The sequence below is a fragment of the Ochotona curzoniae genome, unplaced genomic scaffold (assembly GCF_017591425.1).
Source record: "Ochotona curzoniae isolate NIBS_2020 unplaced genomic scaffold, NIBS_Ocur_1.0 contig_832, whole genome shotgun sequence".
In the NCBI taxonomy this organism is placed as follows: domain Eukaryota; kingdom Metazoa; phylum Chordata; class Mammalia; order Lagomorpha; family Ochotonidae; genus Ochotona; species Ochotona curzoniae.
Window position 1 is genome coordinate 8,613,425 of NW_024466580.1, and position 24,041 is coordinate 8,637,465.

The 24,041-nt window shown below is 43.4% G+C and overlaps 1 protein-coding gene across 1 annotated transcript; it reads left to right on the top strand.

The window, feature by feature from the left end:
- Positions 1-11,922: 11,922 nt before the first annotated feature.
- On the top strand, positions 11,923-17,784 carry LOC121164568 (prostate and testis expressed protein 13-like). Its single transcript, XM_040992720.1, has 3 exons — positions 11,923-12,085; positions 16,205-16,345; positions 16,623-17,784. Exons 1-3 carry the CDS (start codon positions 11,923-11,925, stop codon positions 16,817-16,819), a joined length of 501 nt encoding a protein of 166 aa, XP_040848654.1. The 3' UTR covers positions 16,820-17,784.
- The last annotated feature ends 6,257 nt before the right edge of the window (positions 17,785-24,041 follow it).

Consider the following 24,041-nt stretch of genomic DNA (forward strand, 5'->3'; position numbering starts at 1 on the left):
GTTATGGTTCTTGTTTCTTCCATTCTATAATTTTCAGCTTTGTCTTTTCCCTTAGAGTTTGTCTGATGAAAAAACCAGGTTGTTGATCTTTTAGTTTTCTGTAATCTGGACTTTGCTGATTATTTTTTTTTTAAAAAAACTTTTATTAAAAAAGAACAGATTTGATAGGTAGAATTCTGACATGACCATACTCTCTCCCCCTTAATCCCTCTGATTATTTCTAAGTGGTATAATTCAGCACAGCTTCTCTCCCGTCTCATAGCAACACACCTGTCTTCCATCTGCTCTCAATGAATAGGTGTAGTTGTCTTGTTAACCCATTATCGTGTTTACTTATGAATTCAAATAATGACTTGGAAGTGGTCATATTGTCATGCTTAAGTTAACCACTCCTTTATAACATTTTTGCTGTCTCATTCCTTTGTTGATATTTCCAGACACCTTCACTTATGTTTCTTGCATATCTAATTATATCTTGTCAGTGTCATTTTTGGTTTTCCTCTCTCTTTAAAGTCTTTCTGGCATGCGAGGATATTATCACATAGAGGATAGCAGGAAAATGAGCTACTTCGTTTTGACGCAGCCGCTCTCTTGTCAGCTTTCTTGTTTGTCCTCTCTTGCCTGTTCTGAACGCTTGACTACCTCTTTAATCTCTGCATTCTGGATTATACCCTCACCGCAGGGCCAAACTGTGCCCTCAAAGACAACCAATGATCACAACAGTCACCACCAGTCATCCTGCCCAGGCTTCAGCCTCTTTATTATCTAGATGTTTGTTAATTCAGTAAATAGTTATTGGAACACTCTTGTTAGGGAATGTGACACATCGTGATTTGATAACAGGACACAGTGCCAGCCTAGTTTGACAGATGTTGACATTGATCCAACAACTACAGAATATTGTAAAATTATTGTTTGTTGTTAAAGAGAAGCAATATTTAAGAGAAAAAAAATCTAATAATAGACTTGATTAACCATAATTGTACGCATTTATGGCTACAATAGAATACATATTCACAATGTTTGCTGATATAATCAGAATAATAAACATTTCTCCTGTTGGATATGCCTTATGGTAGAGCCTTGGAGATCTTCTAGTTGCTCATAAAATCTGTGATAGGTTATTATCAACTATGGTGACTTCTTATTTTGTAGCAATCTAACATTTATTTGTTTTTACCATTATCCAACCTCTCTAATTCCACATTTCCCCTTCCATACTCTAGTCATTATTCTATGTTCAGTGTGAATTTTTTGGCTTCCATGTCTGACGGGGAATATGCAATATTTGTCTTCCTATGATTTGATGTAATATTGAAGGGTAAGAAAGTAAAAGAATGTGGAGGGTAGGTGATGGAACTCTCATTAACTGAACTAGACTATCCTCATCTTTCTTCTGCCTGCAACTGTTGTTATTCCCCAAGAACTGATTTTTAAGAATTTCATAGTTTTGTAGAACATAATCATTGATTACATTATCGGTTTTGTAATTATTTCAGATCCACATTTTGAACCTCTACCTCTCCCCTGAGTTTCAAAAATCAGTTCCCACTGGGAGCTAAGATTTCCACATGGATATGGGCACCTTCTCATCTTTCCAAATGTGCCATAACTTTAATACCATAGCTCTCCTCCCACCGCTTCCGGATTGATCTAGTGATTCCTCTATTTCAGCTTATGTTATTTCCCAAGGCTCACAAAGACTTAGGAAATTGGTTTTTGAATCCATCCTCTATATCTAATAGTCATTAAACTCTATTGGTTGTTCTCAAGTTCCTTTTTACTACACATTACTAGGTTAGCCTGAATTATTTCATTTTTGGGTTTTTTCAATAACATATTTAATAACATGGGAGGAGTGGCTGTCAAAAGACAAAAGTACAACAAATTCAGCTGGCTTTTATTTGTAATTCTGGAATCAGGCAACTCCATATATTTTTTTAAAGATTTATTTTATTTTTACTGGAAAGGTGGATATACAGAGAGGAGAGACAGAGAGGAAGATCCACTCCCCAGGTGGGATCCACTCCCCAGGTGGGATCCACTCCCCAGGTGGCCGCAACGGCTGGGGCTGAGCCAATCCAAAGCCAGGAGCCTCTTCCGGGTCTCCCACGCGGGTGCAGGGTCCCAAAGCTTTGGGCCGTCCTCGACTGCTTTCCTGGGCCACAGGCAGGGAGCTGGAAGGGAAGCGGGGCTGCTGGGATTAGAACCGGCGCCCATATGGGATCCCGGGCGTGCAATGCGAGGACCTTAACCACTGTGCCATCGCGCCGGGCCCGCAACTCCATATTTGATAAAAATAATAAGTGCTGAAAAAAAGAAGGTTGGCTGTAGAGGCAGCGAAGCATTGAAGAAAGCAGATAGGGAATAATGGTTTGTTTCAAAGAGTTCAGGAAACTATGTGTGCTTCAGGTAGCTGGATCCCTTTTGACTGACTCTGAATATTTTTGGAATACCTTCTTTACTTGAGTTTTGTGACATGGGAAAGTTACTTAGCCTCTCTGTGACTCTTTTTTTTTTTTCATTTAAAAATGGGCATGATAATTATGATATTACAACTTGCAGTTTGCTACATACAGCTTTGAAAAGTTCACGGAAAATTTGCGCTATTTCCGTTATCCATGAACTTCTGTGGCCCCTTCATATTTGGGCTTTTGTCCTGTTTCCTGGCATGTAACTTTAAACCTTTGGGCACAATCAATGTCTTGAAGACTAGTGAGATGACTGGTGGCTGGCAGCCCCTATTGCAGCCTCAGGATCTGGTGTCTAGAAAGATCAAAGCATAGTTAGAGATTTGGAACTAAGAAGGAAGTGGAGTTGTTCACCAATCGTCAGTTCAGTCAGACCATTAACTCTGACCATTCAATCAATCATTTCAGTCAGATCTATGAAACAAAGACTGCACAGAAACCCCAAAGGGCAGGATTCGAGAAGTTTTGAGATAACTGAACACATGGAGGTGCCCAGAGGGTTGTGTTTCCAGAGAGCATGGAAGTTCTGTGCCCCTTCCCATATCCCTTGCTCTTTATATACGATTCATTCATTCATTTATTTATTTGAAACAGACAGAAACAGAGAGAGAAAGAGAGCTTTCCTAATGGCCTCAACAGTTAGAGCTGGGCTGCTCTGAAACCAGGAGTCAGGAGTTTCATCTGCTTCTCCCATGTAACTACTTGGTCCAAGCACTTGGGTCATCCTCTACTGCTTTCCTATGCATATCATCAGGGAGTTGGATTGAAAGTGGAGCAGCTGGGGCTCAAACTGATGCCCATATGGGATGCCAGCACCACAGGCAGCAGCTTTATCCCTCTACACTATAGCATCAACCCCAGCTGTGGCGAAGCCCAACCAGCCTACACTTATTCTGTCTCATGCATGTACCAGTGGAAACAGTCACTTAGCCTAGCCTGACTCTCCCCTTATCCAGCTCAGATGCAGGTCAAAGGAGTTTGTAGCTCTGTCCAGCCTGATGTGCACCCAGTCCCAGCTCTCATGCTCACCAGTGGGAGCAGTGATCCACCAGGGGATTCTCCACAGCCCTCTTCAATGCTCGCCCCCACCTGGGGCCTTACTTGTGGTGCTGGGTGCTGCCACCCAGTCTAGCACAGCCTGTCTCACCTTGGTATTCACTGACAGGTGTTACAGCCTGACTCAGCCTGATCTGTCCCTAGTCCCAGCTCATGCTGGTGGGTGCTACAGCCTAGCCCAGCCCAACCAGCCCCCAGTCCAGGCACTAATGTGAACAGTTTGGTATTGTGGCCCAACCCAGCTTGTCCTGTATCCTGTCCTGGTTCTCACATCTGCCAATGGGTGCTATGAACTGACCCAGCCCAGCCTGCCCTCAGACCTTAGGCACACATATTCCAATGTCTACTGTAACCTTACCTGGTCTGGGTTGTTCCCAGCCTTAGTTCTTGTGCTCACCAGCAGGGACTGCATTCTGAAAGAGGAGCTCCCTAAGGTCTCTCAGTCACTTCCCAGCCACAGATGTCACAAACACCAGTGAGTTCATGGCCCAGCTTCTGTCCTGGCAGGTACAGTAGCCTTTCCCTACCAGCCCACATCTATTTAGGCTCTTACCATTGAGTGTCACAGCCCAGCTAGCCTCGTCCACTTCCAGACCCAGCTCTTGTGTGGTTCATTGGGTGCCAAGACCTAGCCTACCCCAGTCTGGCATACCACAGACCCAGTCCACAGCCATGCTAAGGGGATGCTGCAGCTGTGTGCAGCCAAGTTCGCCGACCCCGTTCCAGCTCTCACACTCAGCAGTGGGAACTGCAGCCCAGCCAGGGTGTCCCCTTAGCTCCCTGAACAGGTCTGTTCCCAGCCACAGATCTTGTGTATGCTGGTGATTGTTCTGACCTAGCCCAACATAGCCCATTCCATGTATTGGCCTTTGCTATCAGATTCTGTAGTCTAACTCTGCCCAGCCTGCCCCTATCCAAACTAGTAGGTGTAATAGCCTAGCATGGTCCACACTCCATCCTGGCTCCTGCACATGTCAATGTTTTAAGGTTTGGCCTGGCTGTGCCTGATCATCTCCCCTTCTTCCCCCACCCCCAAGCCAACCCACAAACCTGCTGACTGGTGGACAGCCCCCCTGACCTGACCAACACCAGGCATGACTCATTTGTTTATGAGTGAGAGCTACAGCCCACCACGGGAGTTCACCAAGACTCCCACCAGGCCCACGCCCATATGCCAGTGGGTACTAGGCCCTTACTCAGCATAATCTGCCCCCTCTGTTTCAGCCTTTTTGTGAGCTGGTGGATGTTGTGGCTTGGCCTGCTCCACACCCAATTCTCTGGGTGTACCTATGGGTGCTGCAGCCTGGACCAGCCTGGTCTGTTCTGAACCCCAGTACCCATGTGTGTTGGTGAGTTTCATGGTCATGCTTTGCTTGGTGCATCACCACCCCTGGGTTTTGAGCAAACAGGCAGATATTGCAGTTCCACAGGGGTGAGCCCACACATCCACCACAGAATGTTGTTCTCTCACATGCTGGTTAGTGTCATGGCCCAGCTTAACATTATCTGTCCCCTGTTCTCTCACTGGTAGGTACTAGGCTCTAGCCCTGCCAAATAGGCCCCCATCCTTAGCTTTTGCGTGCACCAGAGGGCAGGGATAGATGCTAACTAGCCAAGCTCAGGTGTCCCATGTGGGTGGGTGCATTGTTCTGACCCAGAAAGGTCCTCCAGGCCAGAATGCCACCCCAGCAGAGAACTAGGCACTCACGTATGTCAGGGCTGTGGATTCTCAGGGAAGGAGATATAGAACGTGGGGGAAGGGAGACCATGAAGGCAGTACATTGCAGGTGAGGAATGACTTCTAGGGAACTTTCACCAACAATGCCACTGTACTTGCAAGTAAGCGAAGTGGGCGGGGCGGTGAGACTGAATGGTTTCAAGGAGGGAAACTGGAAGACAGTTCCCCTGTATTTTCCTCTTCTAAGTTCATCATTGAACTTTCTTAGGTATAGATCCTTGATCCTCGGTGAACTATTTTTTTTGTGTAGTGTGAAAGGTAGGGATCTTGCTTAATATTTCTAAATGCAGAGATACAGTTTTCCCAACATCATTTGTTGATGAGACTAATCTTTCTCTAGTGAGTTTTTTTTTAAATTTAATACTTATTACAACCGTGAGGAAGTTCTCTTGTGGTCCGAATGGAGAATGTTGGGAGGAGGGAGAGGTGGGTGAGATAAATGTTTCCATTTTCCCTCAGGTGTCACTGGGAGTTGGGGGAGAAGGGGCACCACTTCCTTGCTGTCAGACAACATCAGTCCCAGGGGACAGAAGTGGTTGTTTGATGTTGCCTTGGAGACCCATGATGAAGGGAAGCATGTTCTGAAAGTGAGTGGTCTTGATTGTTCTGAGAAGGTGTCAACTTTGTTGTGTCAGAAGTGAGAAATGTTATCTAAAGCTGATTGGCTGTGCATGTCTGCTTCACTGTGCCCATAGACCTAGGTGCTTGCTATAAAACATGGCCTGGAGCATTGTCCAATCTGCCCTTCTTTCCATTCTTTCATGAGGTACCTGGAGTCTGCTGTTGTCTTAGATGTGCTGGCTGTCTTGTCTCTCCTATGCATTTGGCTATGTTCTACTTTTGCATGAGAGTCAGTAACTGACTTGGCCCAGTCCTGCAACATGTTCTCCTGGGTTAAACCACATGTCTATGTGATTCCCCCTGAGGTTTGGGATTGAGAACAGTAGTTTGGTTGGGGAGTCCTTGCCTGGGAGGTTCTCAGACCGGGTTCTTGTGTGTACTGGCTGGTATAGCAGCCTAACCTAGCCTCCCCCTGCAAATACAATGTTTCTTTCACCTCTTTCATCTAAACGTAAATGTTGGCATTCCTCAAGATTTAGCTATAGATTCTTTTTATTTTTTAAATCTAAATTTTCCCTGTGGGGAAATATTGTGGCATAACCAGTTGCCTCCTATGATGCCTGCATGTAAATGTGTGCCTATACATTCAGGGTTTGTGTCCTCTCTGTTCTACTTTCTATCCAACAGCTTGCTGATGTGTTTGGAAAAGCAGTGGAAAATGCCCCAACTGCTTAAGTTCCTGCACCAGCACAGGAGACCCGGATGGAGGTCCAGGCTCCTGGTTTTGGCCTGGCTCAGCCCTAGTTGTTGAGATCATTCAGGGAGTGTGCCAGTGGGTGGCAGTCTGTCTCTCTCCCTCTCTCTGTAACTCTGCCTTTCAAACAAAGAACTCTAAAACAATTCTTTCCCTAAGGTATATTTGTATCCTCATGTGTATACTATCAGATGCCATCAATATTCTGATGTTTGACTTTGATGCATTTTTATGTTTCAACCCGACTTACCTCTGGAGCTACATAATCAAGTAATTGCTGCCTGTTTTTCAAAAGTAATATTTTATTTAACATCTTATTAAACTCTGATATAATTTAGTCTGAATTGAACTCCAATCTCCTTTTTGTTTGCCGCCCCTCCAATATGCCTCAAGCAGGTTTTCCCTCATTCCACTGTTTGCATGTACTAGAAGGCTGGGAATCTTGTGTATTAACCTCTCTCTCCATCCTGGTAGATGAAGCACGATGCATACAAACAGTATTACACGTTGCAACCTGGACCACAGCGCCCACCTCCCAGTAGTGCATCCTCGTCTCTGCTTTCTCTAATAAGTTCTCCCCACAGCAATTGAAGTACACCATATTATTATTTTTTTTTCTTAACTAAGCTCCAACGATTACTGTTCTTTATTTCCACCTGCTATCTCCTTGCCAGGCTATTTGGCACTTGTCTTCAGATCTTTCATGTATATTAATTCTTCTTTCTGTTAATATCGTAATTCCCAGAGAGCTATCCTCTGGCTATCCCATAATTACTTTTTTTCTTCAACAATTTCAATTTAATTTTTTTATTAGACATTTTATGCCCGGCTGCTGGTGGCGCTCCAATCGTATCTGGCCACTGCAACACTGCTCAGCCATCTCTGCTGCTTCCCGGTGTCCACGGGTCTCAGGTGTCCCTCTGCCTTAGGCCTGTCCTCTCCTGTTTCCCAGGATTGTGCCCTCTCTGCTGCAGCCTGGCTAATGATTCTCCATCTGGTTAGACCTGTCCTCATCCTATTCCACTATCTTTTCTCTCCTCAGAGTCTCCCTTGTGATTCGGTATTATGTACCCCAGTACCCTCTTCTGTTCATTGCATATGTTGTGCTTTACAAGCAATCTTTTACTCAGTTACTTGCACAAACGTGCAGTAAGAGTAGGAACCAGGCCTATCACACCCGTAGTTGTTTCCCCAGTTTCTAGGGTGGTGTCGGCTTTGAGAGGTGGGATGCATAAATGTTTACTGAGCGAATGAAGACTGCTTTTCTGCTGAAACGAACCTGCCAGTGAGCTCACTCTGTGGCAATCACAGCATTGTCCAGCAGGGGACGCCAGAGAAAGCATTTCAGGGATGGATGTGCTGGAGGTTGTCCATCCTGCACTGGACCCTCAAATGTTACCTTTGTGAAGTAGTGGCGTTAATACTGAAAAGATAAGTTACCGCAAATGTATGTGAGTTAAGAATGGCTGGGCAAACGTTGACTTTTTCTTCCATTCTTGTATTTTTTTTTTAAGATTTATTTAGTTTTATTGGAAAGTCAAATACACAGAGAGCAGGAGAGACAGGGAAGGATATATTCCGTCCGATGATTCACTCCCCAAATGGCCGTGACAACTGGAGTTGAGCCGATCTGAAGCCAGGAGCCAGGAGCTTCTTTCAGGTCTCCTATGTGGGTGCAGGGTCCCAAAGCTTTTGGCCATCCTCTACTGCTTTCAGGCCACAAGCAGGATGCTGGAGGAAAAGGAGAGCAAGTGGGACCTGAACTGGCACCCATATGGGATCCTGGTGCATGTAAGGCAAGGACTTTTTAGCTGCTAGGCTACTGCACTGGACCCTCCTTTTTGTATTATTTAAAATCTACAGCAGTTATGTTATTTTATAACTAAAATTAAATATAATTCTCAACATGTTTAAAAATAGGAAAAAAGATTTGGTTGGGAAAAAGTCATGTTGCATAACTAATTGATGAATGTGATACTTAATGATCTCAAGAAATGTGTCTTCCAGAACAGATTCTTGAGCATATTCAGACTACAATTTTTATTCTTCTTTCCTTGTTTTTCTGCTTTCTCTTCCATTCCATCTTTATACTTTCAATGGTTTCTGAATTTTATTTGCCTTATTGGCTGTAGGGCATTTATCTTTACTCAAATATGACCTGAACATTCTAATTCCAGATACCTGGGGCAAGGAAAAAAAAACCTCAGGTTATTGTTTTTGAGTAGGTCTACTGATTCAAGTTTGCGGATTTGTATGCATTTGGGTCCCAGACCCTCTCTGGGCTGACCAACTGTGAGTTGAAGGCTATTGTAGTACGGGGCGTGGTGCTTAGAGAACAGCAGTCATGAACAGTGCTATACCATGAGAGAAGGTACAGAAGAGAAGGAAGGGGCGCTACTGTATTACCAGTTTCCATGGCTCTTTTTTTTTTTTTTAACCTCTGGCACCACTGTTTTAAACTTAGATAATTTGCACAATTATTTTTCAAGTGTGATGTAATTTCCAGTTCAAAACACTCAGAAATGCATTTTCCAAGTCATTGGTATTTTCTGTATGATTAAAACTTTGTTCATTTACTGTTAAGCAGTCACTTACTGATCTCAAAGCTTTTACACTCTCTCATGCAATCAAATGGGAGCAATGCCAGAACACCGATTTGAACAGTATGTGGTTGATTTTGTAGCACATCTTATTTTGAGTTACAGGTGAGTCTTTGCTAAAGTTATTCTGCTGCTTAATAAACAGGTGTTTGGCTTGGTGTTGGGACTAACAAAGACAATTAAGACACAATCCAAGCAACCAAGATGCTCAGTTCTGCTGTGACTTGAGTATATTCCCAAGGCTCCATGGTGATTGGAGGCTCAGTCCCCAAGGTCATGTAATTGGGAGGTGGACCCTTAAATCTATAAGGGAATGTCCTCTGAAAGTAACTCTCCCAGGATTTGGTGGTGGCTTTTGTGAGAAGTTTAAGAGCCCGAATTAATCTCCATTCAATCTCTTTTTGGTCCTTGGCTCACCAAGTGATCCTTGTTGCACATTTACTTTCTGCCGTTAACTACCTCTGAATTAAAGCAGTTGCCCTGCCCTAGAAGCTCCAAAACTGTGAGCTAAACACGCTGTTCTTCATAAGGAGCCTCTGTCATGTACTTTATTGTAGTAATGCAAAGTGGATTAATTCAGAAGGTTTTAGATCCACAGTTTGCAGTCTTGTCACTCACATGACACATATGATAAGCACCATTCATATTTTCTTCCATTTCATGTTGTAGGAGTATGGAGATCACACCCAGATGCAAGACAGACTCCTCAGCCATTTTTCCCTGTATGAATGCATGGGATTTACTGACGACAGGACATGCTATTTTTAGGGATATGACTGGAATGGTTACAGGGGTTAATAGGAGCATTACTAAGAGTGTCCAAATGGTAACGCCCTCCTAAATCATATTGCAGACCCTGGAAGAACTGGAGTACAGGAATGTTCATTTTTAAAATCAATTTGCGGGCCCAGCGGTATGGCCTAGCAGTTAAAGTCCTTGTCTTGAACGCGCCGGGATCCCTTATGGGCACCGGTTCTAATCCCGGCAGCTCCATTTCCCATCCAGCTCCCTGCTGTGGCATGGGAAAGCAGTCAAGGATGGCCCAAAACCTTGGAACTCTGCACCCATGGGGGAGACCTGGAAGAGGTTCCTGGCTCCTGGCTTTGGATTGGCATAGCATTAGCAGCTGTTATGGTCACTTGTGTGTGTGTGGGTGAATCATTGGACAGAAGATCTTTCTGTCTCTCCTCCTCTCTGTATATCTGACTTTCCAAAAAAAAAAATCTTAAAAAAATCAATTTGCACATTTAGAGACACTTTGAGAAGCACTATCTAGTGGATTTCCATCTTAGCTGAGAACAGGGTGTGAAGTTTGGCAAAAATCTGGGTAAACTGACTTCAAATGACAGTACATGTGAGTGATTGTGTTAGATAGCTATTGGTTACTTTAACTGAAGTAAGAAAGGCTACTTAGGAGGGAAGACTATTTTGTGTTTTTCAATGATGTATTTATCTGAAAGGCTGATTAATAGAAAGAGGAGAGGGAAAGAGAAGGAAAAAGGTAGAGATCTTTCATCCTCTGGTTCACTCCCCAGATGCCTGTAAGGGCAAGGTCACTGAAAGCCAGGAGCCAGCAACTTCATTTTGGTTTCCCATGTGGATGCAGGAACACAGGTCTTTGGACCATTTCCTGTTGCCTCCCAGGTATATCAACAGAGAGCAGGATCAGAAGGGCCATATGGCTAGGAAAGAGTCATACGTTTACTGCTGCATGCATCTGTTGCAGGTAATACCATAGAGGGGTGTTCAGGTACTTGAGACTTAATTTGAGAATAATTGCATTCAGGCTAATGGTTCTCTCTCAGTTCCTCTGAAGTGTCAGTCCCCACTGTCCCATAAAAAGGTACCTCTGAGTGTCCTATTTCCTTCTTTCAGAAGCAGACTCACTTTCTCCCTAGCAGTGTATATTCTGATATATAAAATTCCATGGGCCATTTCCCCCAAAGTGAATTGCTTAGGCAGACATAGGGTCTATGCATAAGGAGAAGGTCCTCTAAAGCTTAGGGCAGGACAGTAGGAACAGCTGAGTTCTGAAGTTCTTCAACGCTGCCATGCCACACCAAACAGGTTTGGTTCTCTTCTCGCACTGAGATCGTCTGGGGGTAAAAGTGTTCGTGTGCCAAGCCTCTCCTTTTAAAGATCATCACCCATCATTGTGGTGTAGATGTCTTTCCTTCGCCTTACTGTTTATTCCAGGGGAAAATGGAATGCATACACCCTTGTATATATACAAGGCTACCATTCTCTAAACACCGATTCTCAAGTTTTTAGACAAAAATCAAGAAGGGAAACTTTAATTCAAATACCACATGATCTGCACCAGTTTCTGCTATGCATAAGGACAGCATTGCTTCTTACTACACCGAGTGAAAATAAGTTCTATTTTGTCCACTCTCTCCCTTACAAAGCGTGTCCACTGGCCTCAGTTATATAGAAAATTGTAGTCAACATTCCTTTGTCAAGCAATAGAGCTTTTGCTGTGTGATAGCCCACCCTTAAGGTTTATAAAGATCAGATCTGAAAAAAAAAGATCAGATCTGGAATAAATTATTAAACTTATTTTTTCAAAAATGAGTATTTGTAACTGCGATCTTTGAAGGAATAGAGGGAGCAAGCTAGTTCTTTACTCTTCAATGGAAAACCAGAAAGTTAGGCATGAGTAGCTGCTGTGACTCACAGTGTAATGATGTTCAAACCATCTTTTCTTAAGCGGAATGTCAGAAAGGGTGGGAACACGTTGTAATGAAAGAAGCAAATGGTCATCCAGAAGTCATCTTCTTTGGCTGTGGTGAAGCAGAAAAGAAACTCATCAACCTGCCCTTGTGGTACTGGGTTCAGTTGGAAGAAGCACATGATCATTTAGAGAGAATAGAGTTGTCTAGAAAAGAAGATCAGGAAAAGAGAGGTAGAGAAGATGAACTAGAGGTTGCCATCAAATCATGAAATGAAATGAAATGAAATATGGGAGGATGAGCAGAACAGGAGTGGTGTTACCAATGTCCTCATGCAGGATTTAAGATTTATGTCTCTTGCTGACCAGGCTGTTCTATGACTTGGGTGTCCTTTACCAATTAATTGCAGTGGGGAGAGTTAAACAGTTGCCTTCTATCCTCCCCCTAGAAGGGACATGTGAGGTTCTTGGCAGAATGTGCCTGGGTGTCAGATCTTGGAAACCAGGTTTGGTCTGGGAATACATGGCCTTCTAATACTTCTGGATCAGTCCTTCTAGGTATTATTGTGAGAAAATTACTTGTGCCTAGGAGCTCAGAATCCAGAAAGGTATTCAGGAATGTGCAGAAAATCTCTGAGCGATGAAGTCTGCAGATGAAGGAAAAGTATAAGAAGAGAACCCCCAGCCCTATCAGCAGAGCCCCTTGCTGGGATTCCCACAGTCCTCTGATGTCTTGGTCCTTCTGAACTGCACAGGCCTAACTCACCCTATCTCAGCTGAGTTCTTTGCTGTTCAACTGTCTGGGAAGAACCAGTCCGTTCTGAATCAGTGCTTCTGGCTTCAGAGGTCATTTGGAAGGAACTGTTCTTGTTCTCCTGCCCATTCCAACCCACAACTCCAATCAAAGCTTTGGTGGTGATTATCTTCTCAGGCCACATGACTTCCTTTTCTTCCTATGCCAAGGTATTATTTGTAGGCTCTGATCCATTGCCTCATCAGGAAGGAACCTCTATGAGTGGCCTCTGTTGTTTGCCACATTTGAGAATTTCTCTGGTTGCAGGGGCTGTATGGCTCCCAAGAATTTCAGTACCCAGTCTATCTTATCCTGTATATCCTTGGGCTTTTGCACAGGGAGCACAGCTGAAGGAACGCTTAGTTCATTATTATTGGGGAAACAATGATTCTTACACAATTTTATTTCATGCCATGAATTTTTCTTTTCCCCGTGTAACATTGCAGTAAATCTATGTGAATTGACAGTTAATACTGTCAGTTTCATGGGTAAGTAATATGAGGCTTTTTTTTTTTCTTCCAGGCAAACCAGAACATACCAAAATCACACCCAGGATGCTGTGACCTCCCAGTTCCTCTTCTCCAGTCTGACATGTCAATATCCCAGCAGCCTGCAGCTGGAAAGGGAAGTGGAGGACATCAGTGGGAACAGCAGACATGGAAAATAGGTTGAAAATTGTGATTTGGGGACAGCTGGCAGGAATCGCTCAGTCCTGTGCTTGTTACTGCCAAATATGGCAACTTGCGCTATAATGAGTGTCTAGAGGCAGGAGATAGCCTGCTGGAATATTTCAAGGGTTAAGGAACTGTGGGAGAGGCCTCGTTGGAAGCAGAGGTCCCGGTGACTCAATTGAATCAGAATTTCTGATGAGTTCTGGAGAAGAAGATGGTTGTTGTTTTTTTGGGCTCTCCCACAACTAATATTATTGCTTTTTATCAAGTTCACTAAATCAAGCTCTTGTGTTGAGCATGGAGCAGGAATTCAACTGTGGAAGCAGAGAGAGGGATTTGGAATCTGTCTCTGGATTTCATCTCTAAATTCTTCTTCTTTCACACTTCTCTGCCTTGAGCAACACAGTCCCTCTGCCTTCACATTGTGAAAGCATTTCAAATTAGTCTTACTTTGTTTGCAAAAATGCCCAGCACTTCTAAGTCTGGAAAGCTTCGAGGGCAATGAAGAGGTGGGAAAATAGAACTTGGTCATTAACTGACTTGAGTTGATCTTGTAGGAGATGAACAGCCAAGTGTTCAGGCAGGTAGGGAAGCTGCAACTGGACTTCAATTAAATCTGTGATGGTCCTTGTGTTTACCTGTTCCATAACAGAGGCTCAGAGAGATTCCACAAACTGCTTGAAGTTACAAAGTTCAAATCAGAGGATAGCATCATTGCACTTCTACACCAGGGCAGTAGAGAGTATCTTTATAGTCAGGATTATGCAAGGGATTATACTTGGATGTGCTAAGTGCCAATCTCAGAAGATGAATACACTTGGATAAACAGATTCATCATTCCCCAGTACCGGGCAAGATACCATTGTCCTGGCCTGATACAAGGTTGAAGGCAGGGATCTCACCCTATGAGGTTGGAACTGAAGGACCATTAGGTTAAAGATTTTCACACAATTCCCCTGTTCTTCACAGTTTATTAGTATCTAATCATACTGTACATTTTCCTATCAAATATTCACAAGGCATTCAGATTGTGAGGGAAGAGACAGTGCACATAAGCTTAAAAAAGCTGCAATATCACAAATTGTGTTAAGTATATGGAGAAAAATTGAGCAGGAAAGTATGGTCAGGGAATTTTGTTCTGGTGTAGAGATAAAGACAAGGAGTTGACCCATGGAGCAGCTGGCTACTGATAGCAGAAAAAGGGATGGCATCTTTGGGAACAATTAAGGGAAAAGCAGGGAACTGATGTGGAGCTCTTTTGTAGTCATTGCTAACTTCTGCTGCCTATACTCTTTCCAGTGGTCAATGTAAATATATCTTTTCTTTCCTCTCTACAAGAGTTAAGTGTCTCTGTCTTGCATAATTCAAAGTGTGCTTTCTTTGAAAAAAAAAATCATTGACTAGGGTTGGCATTGTGGCACAGCAAGTTAACCAGCTGTACTGGAACCCTGGTTTGAGTCTCAGCTTCTGTGCTTCTGATCCAGTTACCTGCTAATGTGCCCAGGAATAGAGCAGAAAATATACTAGGTACTTGTACTCCTGCCAAACACATGGGAGATGCAAGTGGAATTCCAGGCTCCTGGCATTATTGTGGCCATCTGGAGTGAGTTGTCAGATGTAAGATATCTCTGCTTCTCTCTCTCTCTCTTGCAGCCATGTGGGGAGTGAGCCAGTGGATGGAAGAGCTTTCTCCCACTCTATATTCTTCTCTGCATAAATCTGATCTGCCTTTCCAGTAAGAATAAATAAAACTTTTTAAAAATCAGTGAATAAAGCACATCAGAAGCTAAGAGGATCACCTTACTCCCTTTTCCCTTGGCTGTCCTAATCACTTATTAGAGAGGGACTAACCATTCAGATGTAGCAGTAGTGCTGGGTGCTCTGGCCTTAGGCCACATGCTGTTCAGGATGTTGTCTGCTGGAGAGCACACCAAAGTGAGTATCCAGGGTGGTGGTGGGACCTGAAATGAACCAAATATTCACTCACAGGTTCTTGGTGACCCCAGATCTATTATGCTTGAAAGGGTGCCATATGGATGTAGATTTGGACACATTTGCAAAGACTTCACAACTAGGAACATGACCCGAGTGAAGAAGAGAAGGATTGCACACTACCATGGATTAATCATTGTGATTAATAAAATGAAATGAGGTGTCTGAGTGGACTGAGTTCTAATAGATGGAGAAATTCACAGACAGGATGTACCTGCTTCTGAGAATGTTTTGGAGAGGATTAGGTGCTTTGATCTGAAATTTATGACTCTGACTTCAGGGGGATGCCTGAGGGCAGATGATGGGAATAAATATAGCTAGAACCTACTGCTGGGGACCTTCTCAAGAATGGGCTCCAACATGTTCCAATTGTTTCTTCTAGGCATATCCATAATTCTCTTCATGGGTGAGGAGAGGGAAGCAGGAATGGATGATGAGAGCATGTATGGGGGATAGGGGGAAGAAAGCAATTTCTTCACATGGCTTTTAGGGCTGTGTAAAATTATTGACAGATACATTTTTTTTTCTTCTTTTTACAGGAGCCAGAGTCCTGACATTTGAATGTATGGTGTAGTTGACTTGCAATTCTGGATAAATAATACCACTATGAGAGAGATTATGCTTCGGTTTTTAAAATATCCTCTTTGTTCCCTGATTACACTCCATCCTCCTCACTCCATCCTCTAGGGTCTTCTTCCTACAGCTATACTTGATTTCATGTTGGGAGTTGTTGGTCACAGCTATCATCAGTTAAGGGAACCCTGACGGAGTTTCAGAGAAGTTCCCACTTCCCTTTGGGAGGTCTATGCCACTGCAGAGCATATATTTATGGGTGGATAGCCTTCTGCAAGGATACTTTCCCTAGAGCTGTCTGTAAAGCTTTTCCTCTTTCTTCAGGGGTTCGGTTTTGCAATCAATGTGATCATTTTGATGGAGCCACTTGTATTGGGGGCATGAAATCCTGCTGGAAGTTTAATTTGTATTCGACAAACAAGAGTTGTGCCACAAATCACTATTATTATAATGACCGCTACTCAGGTAAGCAGGATTACAGAGAGACACAAAGTACCACCACTGGTGCCCACGATACTTGAGAGGAAGCTTGGGAAAATGGAAGAAGTTGAGGAAGCGGGATTCCCCAGACACAGACTTGGGCATGGGACTACATGGGAAGTGGGTGTCTTTGCCTGGTTGTGGCTAGAGACACATAGATGAGACGGCTTTAAGGTTCATTTCTGATGAAATTCTGACAGGTCTTTCCTAGGAAGCTATGAAGATGAAACAAAGTGGTCACATTTGCTTTTTGTTTACTTAGGTGTGTACCTATTTCGTTATACAACACTGACTTGCAAGCCTTGTGAAGCAGGAATGTTCCAGGTGTTCCATGACCTCTTGAGAGAAACCACTTGCTGCAGCCGGGGAAACAGGTGTAATGATGGCAAAGATAATCATGACCTTTCCAAACTAGTCAAGCCAGCGGAACAAGACTATGAAGCAGCAGAAGAAACTTAAGATTTTCAGATTGTATCTCATTGTAGTCTTGCTCTTTCCTTACCCAAATGCGAAATTACCATCTTAGATTTTGTAGTCTAAGGCTTAGACTCTATTTCCATCTCTATTCCAGTAGATCTGTCTACAGAAACTCAGTCTTTCTAGTGTGTGTGCACCCAATAGGAAAAGGTAAGTCATAGGTCACAGAAACCCAGTTGTGCCTCTCAGCTGGATTCTCTAGTCTTTCCTATGTGGTGCCTTTTGACAAACCTATCCTTAATTTCTAAAGCCTAACCTGGGCTACAATCAAAATTCTGAAGTCTATTGCAGTGGGAGTAAAGTTATTTTCTGATACAGTTTCTAAGGGAACATGAAGGGGAACTCAGACTGCATAGAAATGTGAGGTCAAGAAACCACCAGATATGAGGAGAAATATTTGGGAGGTAAATGGAAGAGTTATGTGGCAGGGGTTCTAGGAGGAGTTTGGGAAAGTCAGAGTGAAATTAGGATGTATTCTCTAATTTGTGGGAAAGGAAGTAAGGCTCCAAGTACTTGACATGAGAGTGATACAGCTTGTGAACATTTTTGGAAAATTGCTGACCACTGCTATTGCTAATGACACTATTCAAGGCCATTGTGTTTTCAGTCATCCTTCTTTACTGTCATGGCCAAAGCTAAGTGTATCAGGACAGCACTTGGCTGGACATCGGCTAATTACTCTACCGTTTGATGTGATAGCTACACAATCTTTTGCCCATTGGTAAAAGATGATTTTTTTCATCTACTGATAAAATTTGCAACAAAAAATGTTGAGTGATAACAGCTTCAGATCTTTACTTGTGATTGTTTTTAAACAAATGTAACAATCCATGAAGTGACAAAAGTTAATTATGGATGATCATTCATTCACTTTAGATTTACATTTTGCTGTATTAATCCTTCCTTTTATTAGAATCTGTAGACACTGTTATATTTGTCTACACACACGAATATAACAATATCTAAGATTTAAGGTCTCTTGAAATGCAAGATTATGATTTAATATTGATTTTGTAATATACAGATAAAATAAATTTACAAATCATTCTTAAAAAGGTTGCAATATATGTATGATGGGATTTTCTACAGAATATTCAGTGTTCGGCTGATTACTGTGCTTTAATATCTACCACAAAAATAGAAGCTATGAGATATGCTTTCATGCATAGCTAGTTAATTAGTTTATATGGATAGAATAGAGATACTGGTGAAGGTTCTAAAGAGGAAATGTGTTTTGGAAAATTAGTGTGGTGTGTGGAGCCTAGAACAGTTAAAACAATTAAATTGTCTATAAAAAATATGTTAAAAAGAAACCATGTTTACAGAAGAAATACAATGTAGTGAAGAACAAAGGAAGTGGTAGCAGAAAGAGTCACAATTAGGAGCCACTTGACTGACACACACCAATGGCTGCATTTGAGCTGAAGGCTGATAAAACCTTCAGGGTTGCATCACCTGCAGGCCCTGGCCCTCTCATGTTTCTCATCCTGGATTTCCATGAGATTTTGATTCCTATTTTGTTCTATGTTGCAATGATCCTGCCCTCTTCTAATTTTTTTGGTTCAATATGAGTAAATAACTGTGACTAACTATGAAAAGAAACAACACAGAGCACATGAGAAGTCAAGGGAACAGTGAAGAAAGCAAATCCTGAGGAACTGCCCTGTTCTAGATTCAGATGCAGAATTCTCTTCTCGGCCAAAGATTCCTCTGGTTATTTATGCACCAACAAAAACAAAATTAATGAATATCAAGGGAAAACAAACTCACTGTATGTATAAAACTATAAACCTACTAACATTTGGCAAAAATGAACCTTCATTCGCATGAATACATGTAAAGTCATAGAAATTCAGTAGAAGTGTATTCCATTTATTGATACTCTGAGTGGAAACCACATCTCAAAACTTTTGATTTTGAATTTTTCACAAAGTCGTGGAAGGATTGGGATATCTTGAGGTTGATTCAGTAATCCCAGGAGACTTCATCAGGAAGCATTTTATTATTTAGGATTTACCACATTTGATTTTGTGTTCTGTGTACTGGATTCATAAAATCATAGCTCAAATTTCAAAATTGTGTAATCAGACTATAAAACACACAGCTTGGTATAAGGCACTGTGATTTTGCTTTTTATGACAAAGAAAAAAAATGAAGGAACAAAGATTATTTGTAGGCTTTTCAACCATGTAGATATAAGTTCAGTTGTGGTTTTAAGGCAAAGTTTTTTGGGCCAGGATAAGCTGCCCCCTGGTACTGACTCAGTGGAAACATTCCTAGGAAGGACACTGAGCGGCAACTTCAATGGGTCTTTAGGTCAAAGGCTGAAGATGCCTTCTTGAGAATTCGTGGATTGAGGGGCTACATTGTGGCACAGTGAGTCTGCTGCTGCCCATGACAGCTATCGGGGTCCCTCGTCCCGCGAGCAAAACCCCGATACGGTAAAGACTCTTTAAAAAGTTTATTGGTCAAGACTTCAAGCGTAGTGGCAAAGAAAAGAAAAGAAAGAAAAAAGTTGCAACAGTTGTAAGATTTATTACAGTGAAGCGATTACAGCATAACCTTGAAGCATGCCCAGGGGAATCTCCTTTTAACCATTTTCTTACCCACAACCTTTTACGTTGCACAAACCAATCCATACACAGCTCCTCACGTCATGCGATAAACACACCAATCATGACTTAGGTCACGTAGCTTCCCTGCGTGCTCGGCCCAATCCTCAGTAACTTCCCAAAACCTGTTTACCACCTTTGTGCCACGAAGCAATGGTCAGCAAGCGCCATCTTTGAGGCGCGGCTCCGCTCTCCACAGACAGCAACATCCCAAAGCATCCTGGCTGCTCTACTGTTGATTGATCTTCTTGCTGATATGCCTGGGAAGGCAATGGAAGATGGCTCAAGTGCTTGGACTTCTGCCACCTATGTAGGAGATCCTGATGAAGTTCCAGGCTGCTGGCTTTGTTATAGCCCTTTGGAAAGTTTACCATTGGATAGAAGATCTCTCTGTCTGTCTCTGTGTGTGTGTGTGTGTGTCTCTCTCTGTGTCTCTCTGTCTCTCTCTCTCTCGTCACTGTGCGTTCAAATTAATAAAAGAAATTCTTAACAGAGAATTTCTGGTTGAGTATAGCTTTGTTTGGGATGATTTTAGTCATTAGGATGACCAAGATCTCAAAGTTCTCAGAAATTTAAAAATATGCAACTAAAACTTTTCACAAAAATAGAGCTCTGTATTTGTCAGCTTTTCATCCTAGGAGAGAACTTCTCTCCCTTTCTTGCTTTTCCCTCTCTCTGTTACTCTGACTTTCAAACAAATAAATCATCTTAGAGAAAGAAAGAAAAAGAAATATCTCAGTCAGTCTAATTTTATAATAGACATAGATTTATTTTGGTTTGCAGTTTTGAAGGTTCATAGCAGAAAACTGGTGAGCTCCACGGGTCCTGCCTCTGGTGATGGTGTTCTGGCTGGCAGAGTCCTGACCTGACCCACACACAGGAAGCATGCCTGACTGCTTCCTTATGAAGCCCTTGGGATTTAGTCAGGGCTTCCACGTTCTCTGCCTAATTGACGTGCCCCAAAGGCGTTACTTTTAACCATTCTAACTGGACTAAGTCTTCTCCTGCCTAGATTAATCAGTATCAGTATCATGGCTATGGGGTTTAAACTTCTGCATCACTTAGGAGACAATATTCAAACCAGAGCATGCTCCAACCCGAGGAACAAAGAAACTGTTAGAAATGATAGCCAGGATACTGGAAGAAATTCAGAAATTGATGAGAGGGGACAAGACACAGCACATCTTATAAACAGTGATAAAAACAACTATAGAGGGGTAATTTTTTTTAACCATCTCCCTTTCAAACCCCAAAAGGTGACACTAGGAAATCTTCACTGACCAACTTCATTCCACAAACATAAATATTAAATATTATAAAACACACTTGATTTAAGCATGAAATAAACTGATAAGTCTGCAAATGAAATCCTTATACAAATTTTGCAGGAAAACTTAACTAAGTACCATGCTTGCTTACAGAAAATGAAAAAAAAAAAAAAAAGAACCAGAAAAATATGGTTCCAACACAGAGTAAAAGCCAATCTGACATTTAAAATGTTTTAAATGTGGGAGTTTTAAGATGGCCGACGTAGGAGGAAGGCTGTGAGGGAGCGTTCAGCGAGATAGGGATAAAACGCTACAGAAGCAGCAAAGAGGAACAGCAGGGAACCGCAGGGAGAGGTCTGTGAAGCTCCCTGGGACAGTGTGGAGCCAAAAAGATCCACACAACTCGGAAGAACAACGAGAACGGAGCAGGACAAAGGTAGAGAAACCGACATCCCACTCCAGACCTGCAGAGTCACTTTTGAAAACGGCCTGACGGGAGACGCGGCCAGCTCGGAGGCAGGGAGATCAGGTGGATAGTCGCCGGCGGGAAGCCTTTGACAGCGGCGGAGGCAGACTGCAGCAGCCGGACGTTTGGTGAGCGGGGGGGGGGGGGGGGGGTTGACGCGGCAGCCTCCGCATTCCTCGCCCCCTACTGAGGTTCCAGCCTCTGAGAAGGCGGGGCAGGCAGCCTGAAACGGTTGGGTCTGTGCCTTGGGAACTACGCGCAGTGGTGTTGGTGGTGAGGGAAGGCGCCTCGGATGTTCCTGCGCTGAGGGGGGCCAGTGCGTCTCGGTGCGCAGAGGCTGCTGGCGAGGATCTGGAGTCCCCCACATCCTGCCTGGTGGATGCGCGAGAACACCAGGAGGATTCTGATCGCTACCTGCAGCAGCCGCCTCCGCAGCACAGGTGTCAGGTGTCAGGTGTCAGGAGAGCTCCCAGTTTTGGGAAGTGTAGCGCTGTGTGTCCCTGGCACGCAGGTACCACTCCCATAGGGTGAACTGCTCACTCCTCGCCTCCCACCCCGCAGTTCTGAGCGTGGGCGACCCACCAGGAGAGCTCTGAAAACTCCTGCATCACACTGACACGGTGAGAACCTGCCGTGAAGTCATTATAACAGGGCGCCTGGGTCACTCCTCCGCTAAGGGCCTGTGTGGGGGAGCCACATGGGAGCAGGGGCTCTGAACACCCACACACCACGAGTGGTGGACTCACTGCACAAGAGCCACGCCTGGAAAGTGCCTCACCCACAGTCCCGTGTGTGGGAGACGCAACAGGTGGGCCCTGAAAAACCCTGCAGTCCCTGACACGGAGAACGCAGGGAGAAAGCACATAAAACCTTCTAAGCCCTGGGGATTCCCGCACAGGGGGCACACCCAGAGAGCGCCTCCATCCCTCCACGCCCTGGGGTGTCACACCTGTAGAAGAGGTGCCCAGAGTGTGCCTGGAATCCACTGGGCCCCCAAGGTGGTGCTCTACAGCCCCGGGCCCTGAGAACGCACCAACGGTGCCTTGAAAATTACCACGCCCGGCAACACCACGCCTGCAGGCTCCAATCTCTACAGGAAAGCACCTGACAGCCCCTCAACACACGGGTCCATTTGCCCCACCAGAATACACCAACGCAATGGGAAAAACCACCAGAAAGAGTTGTGCTCCAGATGAAAGAGCCAGCACCCCACCAAACAAGGGCCAAAAGCCATTATCAATATCGGCGATGCGAGATGAAGACATGGAAGTGTTACCAACGAAGGAATTGATGAAAATAATGCTAAAATTTCTCAGAGACGTGGACACAAAGCTGGAAGACCTCCAGAACCGCATAATCACCGAAATACAACAAATCAAAACCAAACTGGATGCCCAAGAGAATAAAATTGAAAGCCTCATCAACAGAATAAATGCGGCAGAGGAAAGGATCTCTGAAACAGAAGACACACAAAATGAAGGTGTCCAGCGAATTAAACAGCTGGAGACAAACCTCAGCAAAACTAATAAAATGATGCAAGAGATGAAAGATTACCTTAGAAAACTGAATATTCGGATCATCGGCCTCCCCGAGGGAGTAGAAAGAGAATCTGGGATGCAAGCAGTGCTTGATGAAATTATACAGGAAAACTTCCAAAACACTTGGAACACGAATCCACCCCGCATACAGGACGGACAGAGAACTCCCAACAGACATGATCCAAAGAGATCTTCACCCAGACACACGGTGCTCAAGTTCTACTCCAATGAAGACAAAGAAGGAATCCTGAGACAAGTACGAAGTAGAGAAAAGATCACATACAGGGGAAAACCCATCAGAATCACTGCTGACTTCTCCGAAGAGACCCTACAAGCAAGGAGAGAATGGACAAAGATCTTCCAAGTCCTGAAACAAAACAACTGTCAACCAAAAATAATCTACCCAGCAAAGATCTCATTTGTATATGAGAACGAAATCAGATACTTCAATAGCAAAGAAAAACTAGAAGAATATGTCTACACAAAACCAGCTCTGCAAAGTCTCCTTAGAAATGCGCTAGTCCCGGACAAAAAGGAGGCAAATCACAAACAAAGTTGGCAAATAAGAAGGTCTCCAAACTAAAGGCCACACGAACAAGACAATTACATAGGCAACAACACACACACAACACAATCACATGGCAGGGCAAAATTGCAACCTCTCAATTTTAACTCTCAACACAAATGGTCTAAATTCACCAATCAAAAGACAGAGATTAATAGAATGGATCATCAAACAAGACCCAACCATCTGTTGCCTACAAGAAACGCATCTAACCAGAAAGGATGCAAAGAAACTGAAAGTGAAGGGATGGAAAAAGATATTTCACGCCAATAGACGAGAAAAAAAAGCTGGGGTAGCTATCCTAATTTCAGACGAAATAGATTTCATTCTAACTAACATCAAAAGAGACAGGGAAGGCCATTTTATACTGGTGAAAGGAATGATCCATCAAGAAGCAATCACCATCATTAATGTTTATGCACCGAATCTTAATGCACCTAGTTACGTAAAGCAATTACTTACAGACTTAAAGGAAGACATAGACACCCGTACAATTCTTGTAGGCGATCTCAACACACCTCTAACAACAATGGACCGGTCTACGAAACAAAAACTCAACAAAGAAACAACAGAGCTCACACAAACAATAGAACAACTGGACTTAGTAGACATATGTAGAACTTTTTATCCTAAGGCCACAGACTATACATTCTTCTCAGCGGTGCATGGCACCTTCTCCAGAATCGACCACATGATAGGACATAAAGCAAATCTAAACAACTTCCAAAACATTAGTATCATACCATGTACCCTCT